The 21,346-nt window shown below is 42.3% G+C and overlaps 1 protein-coding gene across 8 annotated transcripts in view; it reads right to left on the bottom strand.

The window, feature by feature from the left end:
- Positions 1–1,974: 1,974 nt before the first annotated feature.
- Positions 1,975–21,346, bottom strand: part of PRC1 (protein regulator of cytokinesis 1) — a 44,423-nt gene continuing 25,051 nt past the window's right edge. The window contains exons 11-16 of one of the 8 annotated variants that reach the window (XM_077471462.1): positions 20,756–20,878; positions 17,083–17,190; positions 14,780–14,888; positions 10,640–10,710; positions 7,295–7,335; positions 1,975–4,401 (exon numbers count right to left, since the gene is read on the bottom strand). In XM_077471462.1, the coding sequence (XP_077327588.1) occupies positions 4,353–4,401; positions 7,295–7,335; positions 10,640–10,710; positions 14,780–14,888; positions 17,083–17,190; positions 20,756–20,878 (501 nt within the window). In that variant the 3' untranslated portion in view covers positions 1,975–4,352. Of the gene's footprint in view, positions 4,402–7,294; positions 7,336–10,639; positions 10,711–14,702; positions 14,889–17,082; positions 17,191–20,755; positions 20,879–21,346 lie in introns of all 8 variants that reach the window. The other 7 variants (XM_077471461.1, XM_077471466.1, XM_077471463.1 and 4 more) reach the window with 7 other exon arrangements.

Raw genomic sequence — 21,346 nt, 5'->3', positions numbered from 1 at the left:
TTGGAGATGCTTTGTGGTCAGTTTTCTTTCTCCCCCTATTGACCACACGCAGTGTACCGCCAGAGTCTCGATATCTGTGCATGTACCCCCACAGATTTCTTTCAAATCGCCCCCAAACTTACACCAAAATGCAGGTGTGAAATCATGCAAGGTTAGCGCAGCAAAACCACGTTCACTGTGAGTGTACCTATATTGTCAGTCAGTGGTCAGGAAGGTCCAATCTCGCATACACTGATCGAGTATACTGATACCACCACAGTGCTACCATGATATGCCTGACCTTAATGCAGTGACAGATTTATCCACAGATATAAGTGCCTTGGCTTGCAAGTGACTTTTGGAACTTCCTTAGCCAATAGGGTGGAAGATTTGGCAGTCTAAGAACTAAAGCCTGGCTTGGAGGAACATAAAAGCTTTAACACAGGAAGACATCAACCTGCAATATTAAGGCTTAGCCTTGCATTACTGGGGTAAGTACGCTGTTGTAAAAAGCCAAAAAGATGGTTCCCACAAAAGAACTGTGTAAACAATGACTTCTTAGACTTGCTTTACTGACTGGCACTTAAAAAGGATAAGTTCACCTTTTGTAACTTCACACCCATATGCAGAATCTAACATGTTACAAACGCACCTGCACCCCATCATTCATTCACACTATTGTGTGAACGGAAAAACTTCAAATCCCAACATCCTTCAGTTCATTTAGAACTACCAAAAAAGTTGATCACTTTTGGTAGTTCACTGAGCTTCCTGTCAGAGTGTAACTGCCTGTGTATACAGGCGGTATGGGCAGACCGTCTACAGGACTGTGGCATTACACCCAGAATGGGCCACTTGTGGATACAATAAAAAAAAAAAAAAAAAAGTGCTTTTTTTTTATAAAAGTGAACTTACCCTTTAAAATTAGTGTAGGAAAACATTTATACTCACATAGATGGCTGCAGCATTAATCCTGCAGCTGTCCCCTGCCGACTTTACACTGAGAACTGAGCATTTATAAAACGCTGAGTGCTCAGTTCTCAGGTCCGCTCTGAGCGCAAAATGGTGACAGTCAGTCTTCACCCTGTGCTCTGTCATTCCAATGCTCCAGTGAGGAGCACCATGCTGTGAAGGGGCAGCAGCAGCTGGCTGATCTAGGTGGCACCTGGACCACATATGTGACAACATCCCACTGCAGGCTTTAGTTCACTGTTGGCTGAATCTGGGTCACAGGATTGCAGAACTAAGGTCCTAAAAGTGACCCACAGAAGTATGACCAAACGAGCCTTGAACGTATTTCTCCTTTAAGCCAGAATGCCCAGGAGAAAGGATTACTAGAGACGTAATTTAGCTAGAATCTAGTACCACATCAAAGTAGAATGTGACAATCTTCTAGTCAAGGTCAAATCAATAATTTGAGTGTCAACACCAGCAGTTACCAAGTTCTTATTTAGAAATTTTGATCAGTCAGCCACACTGTGGGAGGTGTGTGCAGAGGTCAGCCTGGTTTAAAGAGCACAGAACTCCAATTTTTTTAAAAACTTCATTGCAATTTGTGCACTGTTGCTACAGTGATAGCCACTGCCCTTCTTGGTCCCATGTTCGCTTGTGCCATTCAGAGCACACTTTGCATTTTCTCAATATATGCAAAGCATTCTTCAGTTGGATGAGGTGGAGATCACAACATCACCACTCCACCTTGTCCAATCAGAGAACACTTTGCCTTTGTTGACAAAATGCAAAGTGTTTTCTGAATGGGACCTCCTATATTCACTAAATAGCAGGGCAACCTCTTGGAATGGGACCTGGAAGCCAGCAGCAAATCTGTGTAGTAGCAGTACCTACTACAGTAATTTCCAGCTTCCACTGGGATCGCCATGTATAGCGCACACACAGTTACATTGGACCAGTGTTACAGATCATGTATTATTCAAATTGGCTTTTTCAATTGAAACCTACCACATTTTGTGCAGAAAAAAAATTACACAAGGCACATTGGGCATATAGATTAATTTACTATACAAGAACTGTACAAAAACTAAAGCAATACATCAGGTGCATTTTCACAAAGCAGTTTTATCTTCTCAAATGATGCTGTGGGTTGGGTCCTTCCAGACATAAAGTTACCTCTTTCCACATAAAGTAAATAGTAGTATGAATTTTTGTAACACATAGTGGTGTTTAGATCATTAGTTGAAAAGTTCTCCAACATTTAAAGAGAATACACTAACACATATGAATGTCAGATTTCAGAGTCTTTGGCTCCGTCACCTAAAACTGGGGGTGATTGTAATGAAAACAAAGCATTACTTCCTGATGAAAATAGAAATTACAGTTTTGGAAACAGAGGGAATAGTTAATATTTCATACTGAACCATGTACTCCCAATTTTAACCCTGGATACTGTAGTGCTTTCTACCTCTGATAAGGAGACCATATCCTCCATTTCACAGGTACTCTAGTTTGGTCATGTAGATACAAGATTGACATAGTTCTTACATGGAGACGTGTGAGGATAGGTTCTGGGGAACCTACTATACTAAAGGAACAATCTCCCCATTTCATAGGTACTTTAGCTTAGTCATGTAGATGCAGGGATTTGCTTTAGTCCCCCCAGCAAGACATCTGTAGGTAGGTTCTGGGGAACCATGTCCCCATTTAGGAGGTAACCTCTAGTTTTACCATGTAGATACAGGAGTGACATCATTCGTACAGGAAGAGGTCTGTAGGCAGGTCCTGGGGAACCCACCATACTAAAGGAACAACGTTCCCATTTCACAGATGCCCTCTAGTTTGGCCATATAGATACAATAGTGACATTGTTCCTCCAAGATATCTGTAGACAGCTTCTGAGGAATCCACTCTACCAAGCAACAAAGTCCCCATTGAACAGTTACCCACTAGTTTGGCGATATGGTTACTGGCATGGCATCATTCTTCCAGAAAGACAACTGAGCAGGTTCTGGGGAGCTCACTGAACTTTTAAATGGGAGTATGGTTGTGCTGCTAGCTCCCAAAAACCATCAGCTTATCACAACTCTAAATAGCTCATGGATACTTTTTACTTTTACAGTAAAATAGAAATATACACTTGCTCCGCTTTATTGATGTTAAAGAGGAGTTTGTCATTTTTGTGTCCATTAAAAGTCAACAGCTACAAAAAGTGTAGCTGTTGACTTTTAAAAACACACACTACCTGTCCCACGATCCAGCGATTGCTCCTCAATGGTCGGGCAATCTTCCGAGACCTGCGATGTGTCCTAGAAGACTGCAGGGGGAGAGGAAAACTTCCACTTGGTTTGTCTTGGTGGCACAAGTTGATGTGGGAGCGGGTACCAGTCAAAACTAGGTACCTTTACCCCCCCCCCCCCCAGAAAAAATAAAAATAAATACATGCCAAATGTGGCATTGGTGATGGAGGGGGAGGAATGCTTAAAACGGAACTTCCCTTTTGGGTGGAGCTCCGCTTTAAGAAGCTGGCAGCTCTTGAATTTTCATCCTATTTTTTTTTCTTCCCCTCTTTGAAGACGAGATTTCGGGAACAGTCAACTATATTCTTCCTTCACTACTTGGCAAGTTACTAACCTGGAGCAAGCATTGTTCCAACACTGGCTCTATAAAATAACGCTGACAGCTTGTAGGTTTAAAAAAAAATAAAAAGTCAGCAAGGGTAGCTCTTACATTTTTAGGTTCCCATGTAATAAGGCATTGAGGAACACGCATTTCCCTGACCAAAAAACAAAAAAAAGGAAAGGTAACATTAGTGTTGCACGTTAGCCATCAAGCTACCCCCCAGTGTACCTTAAAATGTAAAAAATAAAATAAAAAATTAACACTGAAGGTTGAAGAGCGCTTACAAGTAAAACTTATGCATAAAAACCCTTCCAACACAAACTGCATCACAGCCATCTCTGGAAAATAAAACCATTTGTGGAAATGCTGTAGTGACATTTACATGTGCAAAAAGTGTTTAGGATTAATTCAAAACTAAAAACCGTATATATACAAATAAAACATTAAACCTTGCAGTGAGAACTGGAGCCAGCATATCCATATCCAGGGATTATAGCACGCTTAATATACAGTACAGCTTGAGTAAATGCATACTACCATTTGGCAACCTTCAAGAAAAGTGTATAATGAATAGTTTATCTTGAGGCCAAGGTTTATCAATAAGCTAAGAGATGAAATGACAGTGCAAAATTAGCATGGGCTTCAGTGCAGATTTCCTGTCTGCTTAGAGTCCTGGAAGGCATCGTTCTTCAGAAAGAACCCAAACTATATACACTGCGTCCACAGCAAGTGGCAGGCGATGCAAAATGTACATCTCAATCCATGTCAGTCTGGACACTACAAATTAGATATTGTAGAGTTCAAGATTCTGGGGTTGGGGTCAGCTCTTGTAGCTTTTGAAAGTTCTCGCTGCAAAATAAAAATATTCTTTAACTGGGAGGAAAAAAAACAAAAGGAGAACCAAGAAAAAGAAAACATGCAAATTAACATCTTTGAAAAGTTATACAATTTTAAACATCGAAATGTTGCCAGACTTGCAGTCTAAAGTCAGAGTGCCATTAACTTTGCACTCCTAATTAGTAGTGTAGTCATTAATGTGATTGAATCATCTTACTGAATAATTATGCTAAATTCAACTATTTGTACGCTTTTCAAAAATGTTCAATGCAAGAAGTGGTAAAAATATTGATAAAGGGTGATAAGAAAAGCGATTCTGGTCAGTTGCTGTATAGGAAACACAGAGAACCCAAAGCAAAGCTTCTGTTAGGAACATTCCTGACAATAAGACAGTGGCCATGTATAAAGGGAAAAGTAATGGTCAGTGTTAGCAACAGAGGCAAAGCTTATCAGATACATCCAAAACCTAAGGGCTGCTCATGATATGCAGCACTGTAAGCAGTTGGTTAGAAAACATGGTGAGATCTAGAGACAAACAAAGCAGAGCTTCAAATAACTACTGTGATGCCCAGTACACACAATGAGAAAAATCGAATGGAAAATATCACTTTCGTATAATCTATTAGTACACCGCTTTCGAGAGACGAACATGACAGTTCATGCAAAATTATCCAAAAGGGGAACAGCCCAAACATTTTTCTCGTAAGATAACAAATGATTTTTGTTTAATCAGTACAATATTCATCCATAATAACAAATAAATTGAGTGACCAAGCTTGTGCATGCTCGGAAACTAAAGAATACAATACATCATCGCGGGAAGTTGTATTCTGTCTGACAAGAATTTTCATAACATACGAGACTAGCACGCAAAAAATAATTTGTCCACTATCCTCAATGTGTGTACCAGGCTTAAGGATAACGGTTTTCCATTATGATATATTCACAAAATTCAGGTTTAAGAGCACAAAAAACAAAACAAAAAAAACCCCACCACATTATTTCTAACAGATACAGCCAAAGCAAGCACTTCACAAGCAGATCATCATCCCCACAGCGGATACTGGGTACCTTCCAGTCAGCTGTTAAAGCAGAACTAAACCCACAGATCTGTTTCCCAAAAAGTTACATTTAAAGCACGCCTTAAATAAGAACTGTCACAGGTACTATTGTGCTTATGTTTAAGTGATTGTAAAGTCTTTTTTAAGTTGAAAAATAACAAACATGCTATACTTACCTACCCTGTGTAGTGGTTTTTGCACAGAGCAGTCCATAGCCTCCTCTTAGGTCCCTCCTCGGTGGTCCTGGCGCCTCCCTCCTGTTGAGTGCACCATCAGCAAGCAGCTTGCTATGGGGCATCCCTTTCCCTTCTTATTGGCCGATTGACAGCAGCAGGAGCCAATGGTGCGGCGCTGCTGCCTCAGCAAATGAGGGGAGTCCTGGGCACCTGAGAGACACTCCTACAACATTGCTGGATCTAGATGGACCTCAGGCAATTATTAGGGGGGCTGTTACACACAGAAAGCTTTTTATCTTAATGCATAGAGATAAAAAAAAAAAAAAGCCTTCTGCCTTTACAATCACTTTAATGTTCAACCAAACCGTTAGGCCATCAAATGTTGGTGTCATGACTGATCATATGTGCAGCACCATGCCAACTTGACATTAAACAGAAGGCAGCTTCCCTGCTAGTAAAAGAAAGGAGGGTTTAGTTTGGCTTTAAACTGAGCTCATAGTTAGTATACCACCAACAGTGCTAGTCATCATTTATATCAAAACGGATTTGTCTTCCTGCATAAAGAAAACCAATTCAGAGCAGTATGCTGCATTTCTATTAAAAATGTATAGCCATTTTTTTGTTTCGGACAGAGTGGGAAAGGATTAGAACCCCTTCCAGGTTTTGCTTCAGTCCAGAGCTTCATTAGAAAGGTTTCCCCTTTATTGCTGTCCACAGAAAAGTTATTAATCAGCTTTTTACTGTTGTCCGTTTCCTTGACTTTCTGCCTTGTAAAAAGGTTGTTCCCAGAACAGAAATTTGGGGATAATCTTTCTAACAGAGCCCCAAATAGCAGTAAAACCTGAAAGGCATTCTAAAAAAAAAAATAATAAAAAAATAAAAAGGGGGGGTTTATACAGCTACTGTACATCTTCCAGCAGGGGTAAGACTCCCGGCTGCTGATCATAATGAGAGGTAGTCCAGCAAAACACAGCATAGCTTAGAATCCCCCCCCCTTCTGTCTTTTCTGCTAGGGCAATCTTTTTAAATCTTACAGAAATTCCACTTTGTTTTGCCACACATTATATAATCCTCCAATATAATGCACGCATGATCACCAAGCACACCACTATCATGTACAAGCTCTAATGTTAGATGTCATTTTGCAGATTTGAGCACAAAAGCATGTAGCATACTGTTAGTTAAACGTTTCGGTTAAATGTTAGTAACAAGCTGAAAGAGAAAAGCAGATCAAATATTAGTATTTGCAGGGCAAGTAGCCATTTAAAAACTGCGCTGGACATATTTGTTAAGAAATAGAGAAATATACAAGACAAGCAGGTTGTTAAAACAGCAACACAGTCAGGTTCACGTATCCCAGAATACATCTGTCCTCACATGTCCTGCAGTGATATTAGTAGGGTGGATGTATGGGATAGAGAGTGGTAGTCCTATGAACACGAGGGCGATATACAGGTGTGAGATTTTGTTCAGTTCTTCCTGCAGGCTCATCTATCCACTGGCTCTTTAGATTTTAAAAATGAACATCCCACTGTTTTAATTCTGCGGGGATTGTTATTCTAATCCCAGGAAACCATGAAGAATGTATCAAGCTTAGGAAAAGAACAGAGATCACCTAAGATGAACCCCCATAGGCATGCAGAAAACACTTGTGTTCTGGATACAGACCTGGAGGAAATGGCTGTAGAATCAATGTGTGTGGAATCCCTCTACAAATACAGAACATCAGTAAAAACATGAAGATCAAATTCACCAATATGAATGTGTGTAAACAATGTGTGTATGCTGTGTGATCTGGAATTTTTTTTTTTTATTCTCTAAAAACACCCCCCACACAACCCTAAACTACCTAAAGCTTTTTTAGTAAAAGCAACACGGGAACATATGGGTTTGAGCAGTCTGTGCATCTCCAGAATCCAGATTTCAGAAAATGAAAAGGGATAAAGTGAATGCCAACACTGCAACTGGACATGCGGTGCTTGAAGCAAATCTGAAGAAAGCAGTTGACTTCCAGAACAAAAAACCTTTTCCAGTCCCCATTAAGGATTTTTATACAATATGTAGTGATCCACAAGAGAAGAGAAAGATGCTTACCTTGAATTGCTGCGGTTTGGTTTCTCCCCGGCCACTGCAGTTATGCCACAATTAGTGTGTAAATGACCCGCTCCCTCACTGCTCCCCGTGGTTCTCTTGCCAGCTCCAGTAGTGACAAATGAGCCAGCAGGAGGAACCTCAGCAGGTGGCAGGGTAGCGGGCATTTTACCAACATGACCAGTCTGTAGTGTCTTGGGAGAAGCACAGCTGAGCGATTTTAACATGTTGGCAATACAGCAACAAAGACGAACAGAAAGGAAAAAAAAAAAAAAAAAAAAACACACACCACGGTAATGCCTGCAGCTCAAAGAACTGCCTGAAGAAACCAATGCCTGAAGCTGGCATCAGAGGACACAACATCCACCTGGTATAAGTTATGAAAACGGAAGGCCAAGTGACAGTCTTGCAAGATTGCATAATGCAAAAAAAACTAGAAGCACTCTCAGATCTGAGATCTCAGAAGTCGAGTGTACCGAGAGAAGAATAGGTAGAATCTGATTCATTGAAACCAAAAAGGTTTAAAAATGATACAGTCCAGGGTACCCAGAGATGGTGATGAAGAGCCATTGTAGGCTTGTGGGAACCAACCAGGATAACAAAAAGGAAAACAGTTTTCCTGAAGAAGTGGTTGAGGGACAGACACACTCAGCCTGAACCACATCCAGAAGATTGAGGGAAGTTTCCTTTTGGTGAACTGGAGCAAGACTGAGGGACAGAAGAATGTCCTGGTTGGGGTGAAAGGTAAAAATTTACTGGGGCAAGGAAAAAAGTCATTAACCATAACACCACCTTGTCCCTATACAAAAAGGGAAAGGGGTTCCTTGCAGAACAAGGCCACCTTGTAGATGAGAAGATAGCAAAAAAACACCACCTAATGAATTAGGAGTAGAGAGAGGAATATTTCCAATTGGTTCATAGTTATCTTTGAAGCACAGAGAACCAGTCAGAGTGGGAGCTACATGGAAGGCCCAAAACAAAGATAGACTTGGCAGAGAAACCTGGCCCTTGAATTGCACAGTTCTGTGAACTGGAACACTGATAGCTTGTCGCTGCTGATCGCTAGACTCTTGCAGAGATAATCTCAATATAGATAATAAACTGCAGCCCTGTGCTGTTTAGCCAACTGAAGAGCTCTAAGGGTCTTTCATGTCCAGCCTGAATGTACCAGCATCTAAAGACTGCAGAAAGGTCTAGAAAATCAAGGCTGTTGTAGAGTACACCATTATAAAAGTGGTAAAAACCTGCACTCACCAGCAGAGCTAAAAAGAAACATCCACTCTTTGAGGACGCTAGCAAAAAACGGACATGATGGTTCTAGGTGGGGTTATCTGGTGCTGACCAAGGTCCCTGCACCCATTTCTCCTGCAGTCGGCAGCGTAATACAACAGTCCAAGAATTTCTGTGGCACATAATTAACAAGGAGGATAAAAAGTAATTTACAGTGTTTTTTCCATGTGTTAAAGTCACTCCGTGGTGACAAGGGCACTTTAAAAAAGGTACCCATAGAACTGAAATAATCAAATGTCAAGGGGACTAGCGTGGTGAACAAAATAATGAAATTGCCACATGAAGCTACTTAGAGATAATTTCAAATCAAGGCAAAAAGAGGAGTCATAGAAGGTTGTCCGTCAATTAGCTTTCTTTACAAATCTTAGCTACAAAAAGAGTTGTGAATATTGAAGATATCCACAAGTCAAAGCTCAACGACATGATTGAATGGATGCTGAATAGAACAGTTGCCAAGTGCCAGTAAAAATACAGTCCCCACTATTACCATTGAATTAAAGTGGTTGTAAACCCTTACAAACCACTTTGACCTACATGTAAGCCTAGATTAAGGATTACCTGTAGGTCTAAGAAATATCTCCTAAACCTACACGGTTTAGGAGATATTTGCTGAAAGACAGGCACCGCTGTCTACGGAGCATGCGCCGTAGACAGCAGCGCGCAGGCGCACTGAGCATGCCGCTGTCAACAGCGATATGCAGCGAGTGGCGGCTCCCGTGCGCATGCGCGGGAGCGACGTTACCGCAGCTTCGTCGAATGACAGTGGCGGAGCAGCGAGACCCACCGAGAAGATGGATGCTCCAGACTACAGGGGACAGCGGTGACTTGGATGCACTATGCGATGCATAGTAGTCCATTATGCTTTACCTTTGCAGAGAATCAAAGAGATAGCAAACCCATCGGGGTTTACTTCTTCTTTAAGTCAGCAGTTCTGAGACTAAACACTATATAGTGGAGCTTCACACATTTAAAGTTTATTAACCATGTATATCAAAGACTAGTATTATAAGGACACAAGAGCTGGCATGAGGGGTAAAGCTAGGAAAAAGTGGAAAAACACAGAATATGGCCTGATGAGTCTTTTATTCTCTCACAAAGATCTGGAAGCGTTAATATTTGGAAAAAGCCAAACAACCCACACTGTTACCAACTTCCAAACATGGTACAGGATCCATAATATTATGAGCAGCCATGTAGGAGTCATTAGGTTGGATTTTCATTCTTCATGTATTTAGGAAGGATTATGAACCCTTGAGCAAATTTAAACGTGCCTTCAAGAAAAGTAGGTTGAAATCAAAAAAAACTTCCATGGCTTCCCCAGTCACTAGATATAAATATCAGACCTGCATGGGAAGTTCTGGGGAGGAGTCGGCTGTAGAGACCCACTTCATGAAGTGGTTTTGATTAATCAACTCAAGAGAACCAGTGGAAAGGTAATTTCAAGCAAACAAAATCACATTACGTGCGTGGTCAGAAGAAAACAAGTGTATCACAATAGGCATAAAAAGGAAAAGTCTGCATGCTATAAAAATAAAATAATCTAGCAACATTGCTATAACTATGCAGAACAGCCTCCATATACCTTACTTTCATATTTTTACCCCAGGACACAACTGCGCTAGGCTAACTCACCAATGCAACTCTGTAGTATGGGGTGTAGACTCTAAAAGGAGGCTGGGCAGCTTTCACTGCTCCATGGTGACCTGAGAAGTAGAAAAGGTTTGGAAGAGTGATGCCCAGCAAAAAAAAAAAAAAAAAAAAAAAAAAAAACACCCCAGGGAAGCAGGAAGCTTCATCCAGACATGGAACTAAACCATAGGCAGGTGTGAGGCAGAGCAGCAACTTGCTAACCAGAACTAATAGACATGATTTACACTAGCAGTCCAATGCAAAAAGGGAGGGAGCTTCCCTGATCTCAAAGTCAGAAATAGTAGCAAGGTGCTACAAGGGGTTACTCTTGGTAAATCTACAGATCTGGGGTTCTGGTGTGTAAAGGAGCCATGGAAGTATGTACCACCCACAGAATAAGCAGCTAGTTCCTTCTCTGACTGGAAATGGTATGAGTGCATGAACTTCATTTTCGCACTGTAAATTTCGCTCCAACTTGAAGATCATGGAAAAATATTTAGCCTTCTTTCTGACTAGCAATTTTAAACCTGTGTTTTGTTTTTTAAACATACTTCGCTCCACTGTGCAGTTCAATTTGCACAGTGTGGCTCGAACCCCGTCCTCTGGGGTCCCCCCAAGACGCTCGTGGCTCCACCGCACATCAGTAAACCCCCTAGGACAGTGATGGCGAACCTTGGCACCCCAGATGTTTTGGAACTACTTTTCCCATGATGCTCATGCACTCTGCAGTGTAGTTGAGCATCATGGGAAATGTAGTTCTAAAACATCTGGGGTGCCAAGGTTCACCATCACTGCCCTAGGAGCAGCGTTCTCCCAGGGGGATACATTGCGGGCATGCTCCCAAGTCTAGAATTTGCGTGCATATACACAAAATGCTGGACTCGGCCACGCTCCCCGAGTCATTGGATTTAATTGACAACAGTGGGAGCCAATGGCTGCACTGCTATAAATCCATCTAAAAAAGTGCAGAGAACCCTGGGCAGGGAGGTCCAGCGCGTCTCCGCCGAGGGAACGGGGGGGGGGGTTAGGGTTCTGCTCAGTGCCAGACTAATAGACTTCAGAGAAGGTCATATAAAGACCAAACAAACATTCGGTGCTTGGAGGTGGAGCAATTTTTTTTTTTGCTGACCTCCTATATGGAGGATTTATATTTCATAAAGAGTGATGTCACCCCGTGTCGGCCAATGAAGATGGCCAAAGAGTGGCTCCTGACAATAGCAGAGGTGAAAATGCTGGGGATGGCGTCGGACCTTTGAAGCGGAGGTAGGGATTGTAACTTTAGTTTTAAAATATAACCACCCACTAAATGGTAATCCTTCAGAGAAACACTGCAGAGCACATTTGCAGATGCAGCACACCCCATACACATTAGCGCCAAGACTTAAGCAGGTGGGAGATATTGCTGGGTGTTCTAAAGCTTGCAAAATCAAAGAGGCAGGCTTTCTCAGTTATTGGATAACAGGTTTCTAATGACCAAATGCCTGAGGCTGGGTTCACATATGTGCGAATTGGATGAAGTTTTCACCACATCCAATTCGCATGACATGCAAGTGTGACGAGTTCTCAGTGGAGCTGGTTCATGTCCAAGGTAGCCGTGGTGCAAATTCCAAAACGGTCCTGTGCGTTTTTGGGTCCAGTTCAGGTGCAAAATCAGGCAGAAATTCAGACATGGATCGTACCTGAAATGGTGAAAAGGAATGCACCAAACCCCAGGCTGGAAACCGCAGCCACACATGTGAAGCTGGCCTTACACTAACATTGCAGAACCAGTGTTTTTTCACATCGATCCCTGTGTCTCTGTGAAGCCTCCTTGAATCCTAGGCCCTTGCCATTTATATGTTCTCAATTTCGCACTCTTGGAGTTGACACCAAGTCCCAACTCCCTATTCTTAAAGTGGACCTTTCCCCACCTTTTACTAAAAATCACATTAGCACACAGCTTTAATGCCAATAGGAAATATTTAGGAAACAATTTTTTTAATTTTTTTACATAGACCTGGCCTCACAATTGCATAATGAAGAGTGCCTTCCGGGGAGTTAAAAAGCATCTTTTTTTTGTAGAGTTATACTTGCCTAGGTGGATGAAGCATCAGACCGATGCTGCATCTGTTCCACGCCTCATCTGAACTGAGAAACAAGCCACCGAACATCGCCAATCAGCATCTCTCCTGCTCCGCTCATTGGAGCGCTGAGCTGTGGAGGGGCAGCGATCAGCTGTCTCAGCGGCTCACCGAGAGCCTGAGACTGCCATCAGTCCAGGCCGCTGGTGGATCCAGACTTCCTAAGTCGGGATGACGCGCTGCCTGGATTGATTCCAGTGACGTCAGCGGAGAGCAGACTTCAGACCACTCTTCTGAAAACGGGTCACAGGAGTGCAAAACCAATTGCACTTCTGTGTACCATAGGAAAAGCCCAGCCAAATAAGCTCAGGCTGGACTTCTCCTTTAATCTAAACAATCTCACAAGATTGGTGCGGAAAGGCTTCCCCCTTATATATGATGTGCACCATCACATGTTCCAGGCAGATCTAGAGTTCCTGGCAGAGTTTCAGGGAGTAATGGAGATGGATTCATCTGGTCTTTTTGAAAATGGCCACCATGAGAAAAAATGGGGAGGGAAAGAAAAAGAAAGTATTCAAAAGAAAAAAAAAAAAAAATCTTGCAATTATTTATAAGTATGCATCTGTTTGTAGATTACCATTACTAAATATTTTTAATGGTGCCTTTACTGTAATTTTTAAGAGAGTGCAATTCCTCTTTATTGGACAAATTCATTGGCCTGCGCAGAATGATGTTGCTCCTGCGCTGTCATTCCGGTACACAGGAACAGTTAGCTGAGCTGCATATATAGAGCTCACTGCACTGTCCAAGGATTGCTGCGAGCAGGCAGGTGCATGTCTCCCTACAATAAAACTCCCTCCTGCTCACAATATATAACAGCAGAACTTTAGCTGCACTTTAACTCTCCTTAGGGGCTATGGCATTTGACAGGGTGCAAGGTTTAATATATAAAATTTTATATACTTAAAGTTTTGTACATACTTACCCATTTTCAGCCTGCTCCTGTCATGTGATACCCAGTGTCAGCTGGCGGTGGCTGTAGGGAAAAGGAAGGAACGCTCGACAAAGGCTGGAGCTGCAGCTAGCTGACATAGGGGAGACCACCTACATGATTGGATCGGAGAGGCCTAAAAACAGGCAAATATACACATATCTGTCTTACTCAGGTTACTCAGGTTAGTCAGCATAGGCGTTGGAAGGGAGGAGGGAGAATTTGTATGATTAGTTAGGTTTAGCCTAGAATTCTACTTCAAAACTTTAACAAAAGAGCTTTAGGATCCAAGGTGCTCCAATTGAATTTCTATCCCAGGGCTGGTTCACTTTGGAGAAGTTCAGTTATCTATGTAGTCTACTGCGGGTGTACAATATATTACAGGGCTATGTACATGCACTGTATATTCTAAAAAGGTTTTAACAGTGATTAATATCTGATATTTATTGAGAGTTCCTAACATTTCCCTTCAAAGCAACTGAACAATTATCGCCATAACTCCTTAAAGTGGAAGTCCATGCAAAAACTAAAATCCTTGCATCTATAGCCAACAAATTTCTAACACTAGCCTCTCTAGCCCTGAAAAGGAGAAATCAGTATGCATACCCTTTCTGCAGGCGATGCAACCCAATCTCCAGTGGCGGAAGTTCTGCTGAGTACACATCCGACAACGGCTGTGAAATGAATGGGAAGTGACGTCCCCCATAGAGTTAGTATGGGGCTTCCGTTGACAGACGTGTCCTCTGCACCCACCACCACAGCGAAGCCACGGCTGACAGTTCAGAGTGGGATCAGAGCTTCCACTACTGGAGATCGGGTTGGATCGCCTGTGGAAGGAAAAAAAAATAATAAAAATGTATACTGGTTAGTGTTAGAATGTTGGTGGCTAGAGATGCAGGGATATTAGTTTTTGCATAGACTTCCACTTTAGGCACCAACTCTCGGGTTTTGCAGTATATCCCATTTGACTGACTGTGTGCTGAGGTTTGTGGTTTTCGAAGAAAATGTGAATTACCGCAAACTCAGAATAGGTGCTGGCAACAGAGTTAACGCTGTGGTTACGCTGGGCAGGAATTGAGAGGTGGCACCCACCGCTTATAGCGGTTCCATTTAAAGTGGAAACGTTTTCCTTGTTCTTCTCAAACTTCCTTGGCTGTGGAGTTTTGAACACTCTGGTTGGGGTACGGATAGGAAGTCCAGGCTAAGGAATAAACAAGATTTGTATGGAATTAAAACAGTAAAATATATATAAAAAAAAATAAAAATAAACTCTGTAAACAGACATGCAACAGTGCATCTTATAGACAAATGGCAGCATTTAGGACTAAAGCATTAGTCAATGCATGCTCTATTTACCACCCATGATCTAATGTAAGTTTAATTTAGTGATGGTATGGTGCTATTCCTGCGACCATGGTGTGCAGTTCTTCCTAAGCCACATCACAGCCTTAACAGCCAGGGCTCTGCTGTCAGCTGTACTCGGGCCCCCCTTCTCTGAAGGGCATTTTCCACATTTTTGTAAAGAACCCACTAAGTAGCCGGTGCCTCGGACCCATAATGGATTTTCCAAACGATTGCATGAAGAATGCAAAGCAGTTGGGAAACAGAAGTATCCTGACAACCACACCACTGCAAGAGAAAAAAAAATAAAAAATCTAAACTCAAGAGCAAAAACTGATAGCATTTCAGCTTAGATGTGGTGGCCGCATTTGTTTTCAGCCACACTTTTCTCATTTTAAGATATGATATTTCTGCCAATAATGCACTCTCAGCACTGGATACAAAGTAGCCAAACAATCAAGCCAAAATGCACCTTGTTTTATCTGCCACTACATTTGATAATCCTCTGATTTTTGAGTACCTGGACTGCATTAAAGCCCAACTGAATGTTGTATTACATCAGTTAAATACATTACAGATGCAGCAAAACAAAAAAAGGTTTGCAAAAAAAAATTTTTTTTTTTTTTAAGAAAGCAGCCACAATCTGAATGGAAAAGCCTGTAAACTTGCCAGCGGCTGCAGGGGATGACTCTTGTTCTGTGTAGGAACACTAGACTCTTGGCAGAGATTCAAAACACCCCATGCTGTATCAGACTTATAACTCTGCAAATCAGCAAAGCTTATTCTCCCTGTTGGTTGGAAAGCTCTAGGTCAGACTTGGCAGCTGGACCTGTGCAGGAGAGACCACTGCTTTCATCAGAGAAAGTATCCTGCTCTACAGCATGCCAGTAGGTTTTTTGTTTTTTTTAATACAGTGACTGCTTTGTAAAGAGAATGAGCTCCAACACCCTTTGCTTTGATGCAGCTGTATAGTTAGCTGATCCAAAGGTGGGCTATAGTGTTGCAATACTATATGGGATATTCAGCACAATAAGAAACCAAGACCCACAAATTCCGTTCTTTAGACCAATGCCAGAACCCCAGTTGCCAGTAGAAGCACACGCACTTGACTGCTAATATTGAGCATTGCACGACATATCCAAATTGGATAGAACTTCAGACCCCCTATATAGTTTGTATGTGCAATGCAGAGACTACAATTAGAGGATCATCAAAAAGGTTAGTGCAGGTGCACTGGTGTGGTTTTTTTGTGTGGCCACAACGTTGTGCCCAACAGGTTTGTTTTCAGTTGTCTTTCGCAAAGGCATTGTAACTAGCAGATCTTGATTAGGCATAACAAGGCTTTTGAACTGAAAGGTATTAATATGGAATTCACAAGTCCATTAAAGCAAAGTATACATTTTCTTCCACTGTCCCCAACATATAGTCTGCTGATAAAAATTTTCACATATGCATTTTACCACTAAATTAGAATCAGACCTAAAAATTTGAACTGGGCCACAGCTGGGAAGGGATCACTTGAGCACTTCCAATGAGTAATTGCTGGGCCCGTCACTGCCACTCACCTTATTAACCTCCAAGGTTTCACACAGGCAGACTGAGTTTGTCAGTTTTTCAGGAGGACCTGATCGAACCCTCCATTATCCTCTATGGAGCGGTGGATGTAAATGGGCAAGTGTCTGTTTACACTCACCAACATCCAATCTGATCTAAGCTGCTAAAAACAGACGGATGGTTTACATCCGACAGCCCATAGAGGAGAGGCTGTGTCTGTATCCACTCTGCATATGCAAGGCAGACATGGACCAGCCATCTACCTGCTCAGTGTGGATCAGTGGACAGATTCTCCACTGAGCAGGGGGACTTCTGGCAGAGTCCACCCCATGTGGAAGGGGCTCAACATCCACAGTCTGACTAAGCAAGAAACAGTGGCAGGTAGGCTAAGCAAAGGGCTAATTGTATAAAAGCTGTTAATGTGAAATCAGATAATACATGGGTAAATATAACATTTTATGCACGCTTTTAGCATCAACTTCACGTTGCCTTGAACTAACCTTGCCACCACTAGGAGGTGGACGTGACACAGGAGAATGGCATAGTGTCCCACTGAATGCAGAGCGCAGGGTGCTATTGGTGGTATTGGAAACATATGTGCCATTAAGCTGAGGGAAAAGCAAGCAAAAAAGTTAGTATTAGGAAGAGGGATAGAAACAAAAAGCACATGCACGGCCTAGTTACATTCATGCTGGAGCAGACTAAAGTAGCATTCATAAAACAAAAATTGAACCACATTACAAAAACTATGGGGTTTTGTGAAAAGTAGTACATTGCATTAAAGGGAAAAAAAAAAAAAAAAACACGGATTTTGGTTGAAAGGCATGCGTGGAGATACTGAAGAGTTATCATGCAGGTAAAACATCCATCTTCTGGATAACACATGACAAAAGTGAACAAGGAAAGTCACTATATTACTGGGAGGGATATTCGTTTTCACAGTTGTTTAGGATGCATGCAGTTAAAGAAGCATTATCCTACAGCAGTCCCTCAATTACTATGAGAGGGTTCAATTCAGGAACCACAAAACTTATGCAGTGCAGTAAATCAACATAAATATTTGAACTGTAATAGAAGCAGATAAACTCTAAAAGACACCATTAATGCTCTAAATGTTTGATCAACCTCCTTTTCAATCAGCAGCAGCATTTAAATTCCTGAGGTCAGATGTGGTTGGCATTTCGAGAAAACTCAAGAATTGTTTGTGTCTACAGTGCATTTGTTTTCTCAATTGGGAAGGCTTAAGCCGCGTACACACGACCAGACTTTTCAACATCAAAAGTCTGACGGAATGATTCCGGCAGACTATTCGATCGTGTGTGGGCTGCAGCGGACTTTTGATTTGCAAAAGTCTGACAGACTTTAGAAATGGAACATGTTTCAAATTTTTCCGAAAAAACTCCGCCGGACCCAGTTCCTACCGAGAAATCCGCTTGTGTGTGTGCGCTAGTCTGACGGACAAAAACCAATGCGAGGGCAGCTATTTGCTACTGGCTATGAACTTCCTTATTCTAGTCCGGTAGTACGTCATCACATTCGAATCCGTCGGACTTTGGTGTGATTGTGCGTGGCAAAGTCCGTTCATTCGGAAAGTCCGTCAGAACTCTGTCAGAACTCCGTCGAAAGTCTGTTGGACCCAAGTCCGGTCGTGTGTACGCGGCATTAAAGGAAGTCTGTACTGAGAGAATTATGTAGGCTGCCACTGAAAAAACACTAGGTGCCTGGCTTACTATAACACTTTGAGACACTGACCCAATACAGTCAAGCAGATCAGGCATGTCAGAACTGAAAATCTACATAACTATGCAATGACAGTACTAAAGCCATTCGATCAGCATGACAACTGGGAATTGGTAGTTTCAGAAATATTGCAGCAATAGCAGCCTCCATAATTCTGCAGTACAGGTTTCATTTCAAGTGAAAACGGGGTTAAAATGCAAAAGGGAAAAGTCCTGGAATTCGCACATCTCCTCAAAACCCCGTAGGAAGGTGTATGACAGCCTCAGCCTGGGCTCCAACCAGGCCACGCTCCCAACACGTTTCACTCCACACATGTAGCTTAGTCATGGGGATGTCCCCATGATAGGAGCCTAGGCTGAGGTTGTCACACACTTTCCGAGGGGGTTTTGCAGAGCTGTGTGACTTCCAGGACTCGTGAATTCCGTCTTGCCTAGATCGACTTATGAAAGCAGAAAAATTGTCCAAAAACTTAGACTGATTTATGCATATTATGGTTTGACCCCCCCAGGGAACTTCATAGACAGTGGGTGTGTGTATTTTTTTTTTATAAATACACACACACCCCTTTTTTCTCCTACCTTCCCTTGTCTATGCCGCCCACCTCCGGAATGCAGCAAACTATGGTGCCTTAAAGTCTGCATAGGCGACGCTTTAAACACTTTTACAGGTTGCCAGTTTAGAGTTGCGCAGGAGGTGTGGTGCTAGAGTTATTGCTCTCGCGCTGACGTTCCCGACAATACCTCACGTGTGGTGCGATTACCGTTTACATATGCGTTCACAGTGTGTAAGCACAGTAGGATGGGGGTGATTTACAGTGGATGTAAACCCACTCATTTCTAAATTTCTTCCATAGTGCTGATCTATAAGGATATACATTGCTTCATTGCCTTCTGCATGTATCCTTACCAGTCATAGCTCCCTTTTAGCCATTTGGAGCCCAGCAATACTCCGGATTCTGTGGGCAGGTCTATTGTCCAGGGCTCAGTGGGTGGAGTCATGATGTCAGACTCCGTGCCCACCTCTACACTCCCCTTAGCCAGGCATCGATATTTCTTACACTGAACTTCTGCTGGTCTCTTGGATTGGGGGGTGGGTGAGGGTGAAGTGCACAGAATGCCACACACTTGTGTACGAGATAAGAAAATAACCCGTCACTCACAGCAAGAGGGAACAGACACCTATTTCCCTCTGCATGTTTTTATCCTACTGAAGATAAACAAGAGGATTGCCTTTTCATGGCAAGACTAGGCACAGATGAAATGCCATCCTCTGCTGTAACAGATACGTGTCTTAATTAGAACTTTTTTGGGAGGGGGGGGGGGGGTTTACGTCCACTTTAATTTATTTTGTAATTTTTTTTTTTATTTACACTTCTGCCACCCACAGAAGTGATAGAGTGGCCTGTAGGTGCAGGGATCATTCCGGTATAACCACTGAAACTGCGGAATGTCCATGTACATCTTCTCAGCGGGAAGTGCTTAAACAAACTGAGTAATATGGTAAATGGAAATATAAAATCAACACCAAGCCATACAGTTTTGTGATTTTGATTATTTCAAGCTGGTCATACTACAGCAAATGTTAGCAAACTGCAGAATATAAGCTCAACTCTTTGTAAGACACTACCCAAATCTAATCTGTCCATGCTCAGCTATTTTCAGTTTACCTCTCTACCCGGTACATTTAATGTGTTCTGGGATTTCCACCTGAACAATATTGCACACATTCTAATTCTACGATTTTTTTCCTTAAAGCGGTAGTAAACCCGCTAATGTTTTTTTTTTTTTACCACCTGCAAAGCAAAAGGCATAATGAGCTAGTATGCACCGCATACTAGCTCATTATGAAATACTTACCTTAGAACGAGGCCCGATCCACGCCGAGGGAGCTGACATGCTCCCTCTGCGTTTCTTCTGGGTATCGCGGCTCCGGCGCTGTGAGTGGCCGGAGCCGCGATATCGTCACTCCCGCGCATGCGCGCGGGAGATTTCATCCCGGCCGGTCAGCCACTGCCGGATTTTCAGCCGAGAATCCCCTTGTGCGCATGCGCCGCTGCAGTCAGCGGCGCATACCGAGGGGAATATCTCCAAAACCGTACAGGTTTAGGAGATTTTTTTTTTACCTACAGGTAAGCCTTATTATAGGCTTTTCTGTAGGTAAAAGTAAAAAAATTAAAAAGGAGTATACAACCACTTTAACCAATTCTAGGGATCTCATTCAGCACTCAACAGTTTAAACTTTGTCCTGGGCATAAACTATCTACAACATAGAACAGATATACAATAGTATCATCAAGGGCATAAGCAGTATTAATTTAATAAAGGTCATTTGGTTACTTGATTATACAACATACTACTGGAAAAGAGGAGCATAAAAAAAAATAAAAAAAAAATAACAAAAAAAAAAAATACTCTGATTATAGTTAGAGCTCACCTTGCGCACTTTATTATTAGGAGTAGTAGTAGTAGTAGAGCCAAGTACTCTTCGTTTATTAGGTGTTCTTGGAGCACTTCCAAAATGCATCTCCTCCTCTAACTGACGAGACTTCTTCATTAACTGCATTTAAAGATTGAGAGGGAAAAAAAAAAAAAAAAAAAAAGTTGTCATCTTAAAGAGGAGCTTCACCCCAAAAAAGGGAAGTTTCGCTTTATTTCCTCCCCCCCCCCCTATTCTATTAGATTTGGCACATTAAAATGTTTTTGGGAGTGGGTAGCTAATTTTGATAGGTACCCGCTCCCACTTCTGCTTGGATCCCCTCGCCTCTTTGCCTGCAGCCTTCCGGAAATTGTCACAGGTCCGTGGAGGCTGCAGAACCGTTCACACAAAGAGCAGCGTGGCTCACCATGCGCAGAGGAAGCCAGCAATGGAGCCACAAGGAGTCCCAGCCGGCTTACCACAATGAAGATGTCGGCACCGGGGACCCAAAGACCAGCAAAGAATTGGCCCAGGTGAGGAAAGCGCTGGATCCATGGACAGGTAAGTGTCATTTTATAAAAAGTCAGCAGCTACAGTATTTATAGCTGC

The sequence above is a fragment of the Lithobates pipiens genome, unplaced genomic scaffold (assembly GCF_037356315.1).
Source record: "Lithobates pipiens isolate NorthernLeopardFrog02 unplaced genomic scaffold, aLitPip1_a1.2 Scaffold_8, whole genome shotgun sequence".
Lineage (NCBI taxonomy): Eukaryota > Metazoa > Chordata > Amphibia > Anura > Ranidae > Lithobates > Lithobates pipiens.
This window is presented reverse-complemented; position numbering and strand designations above follow the sequence as displayed.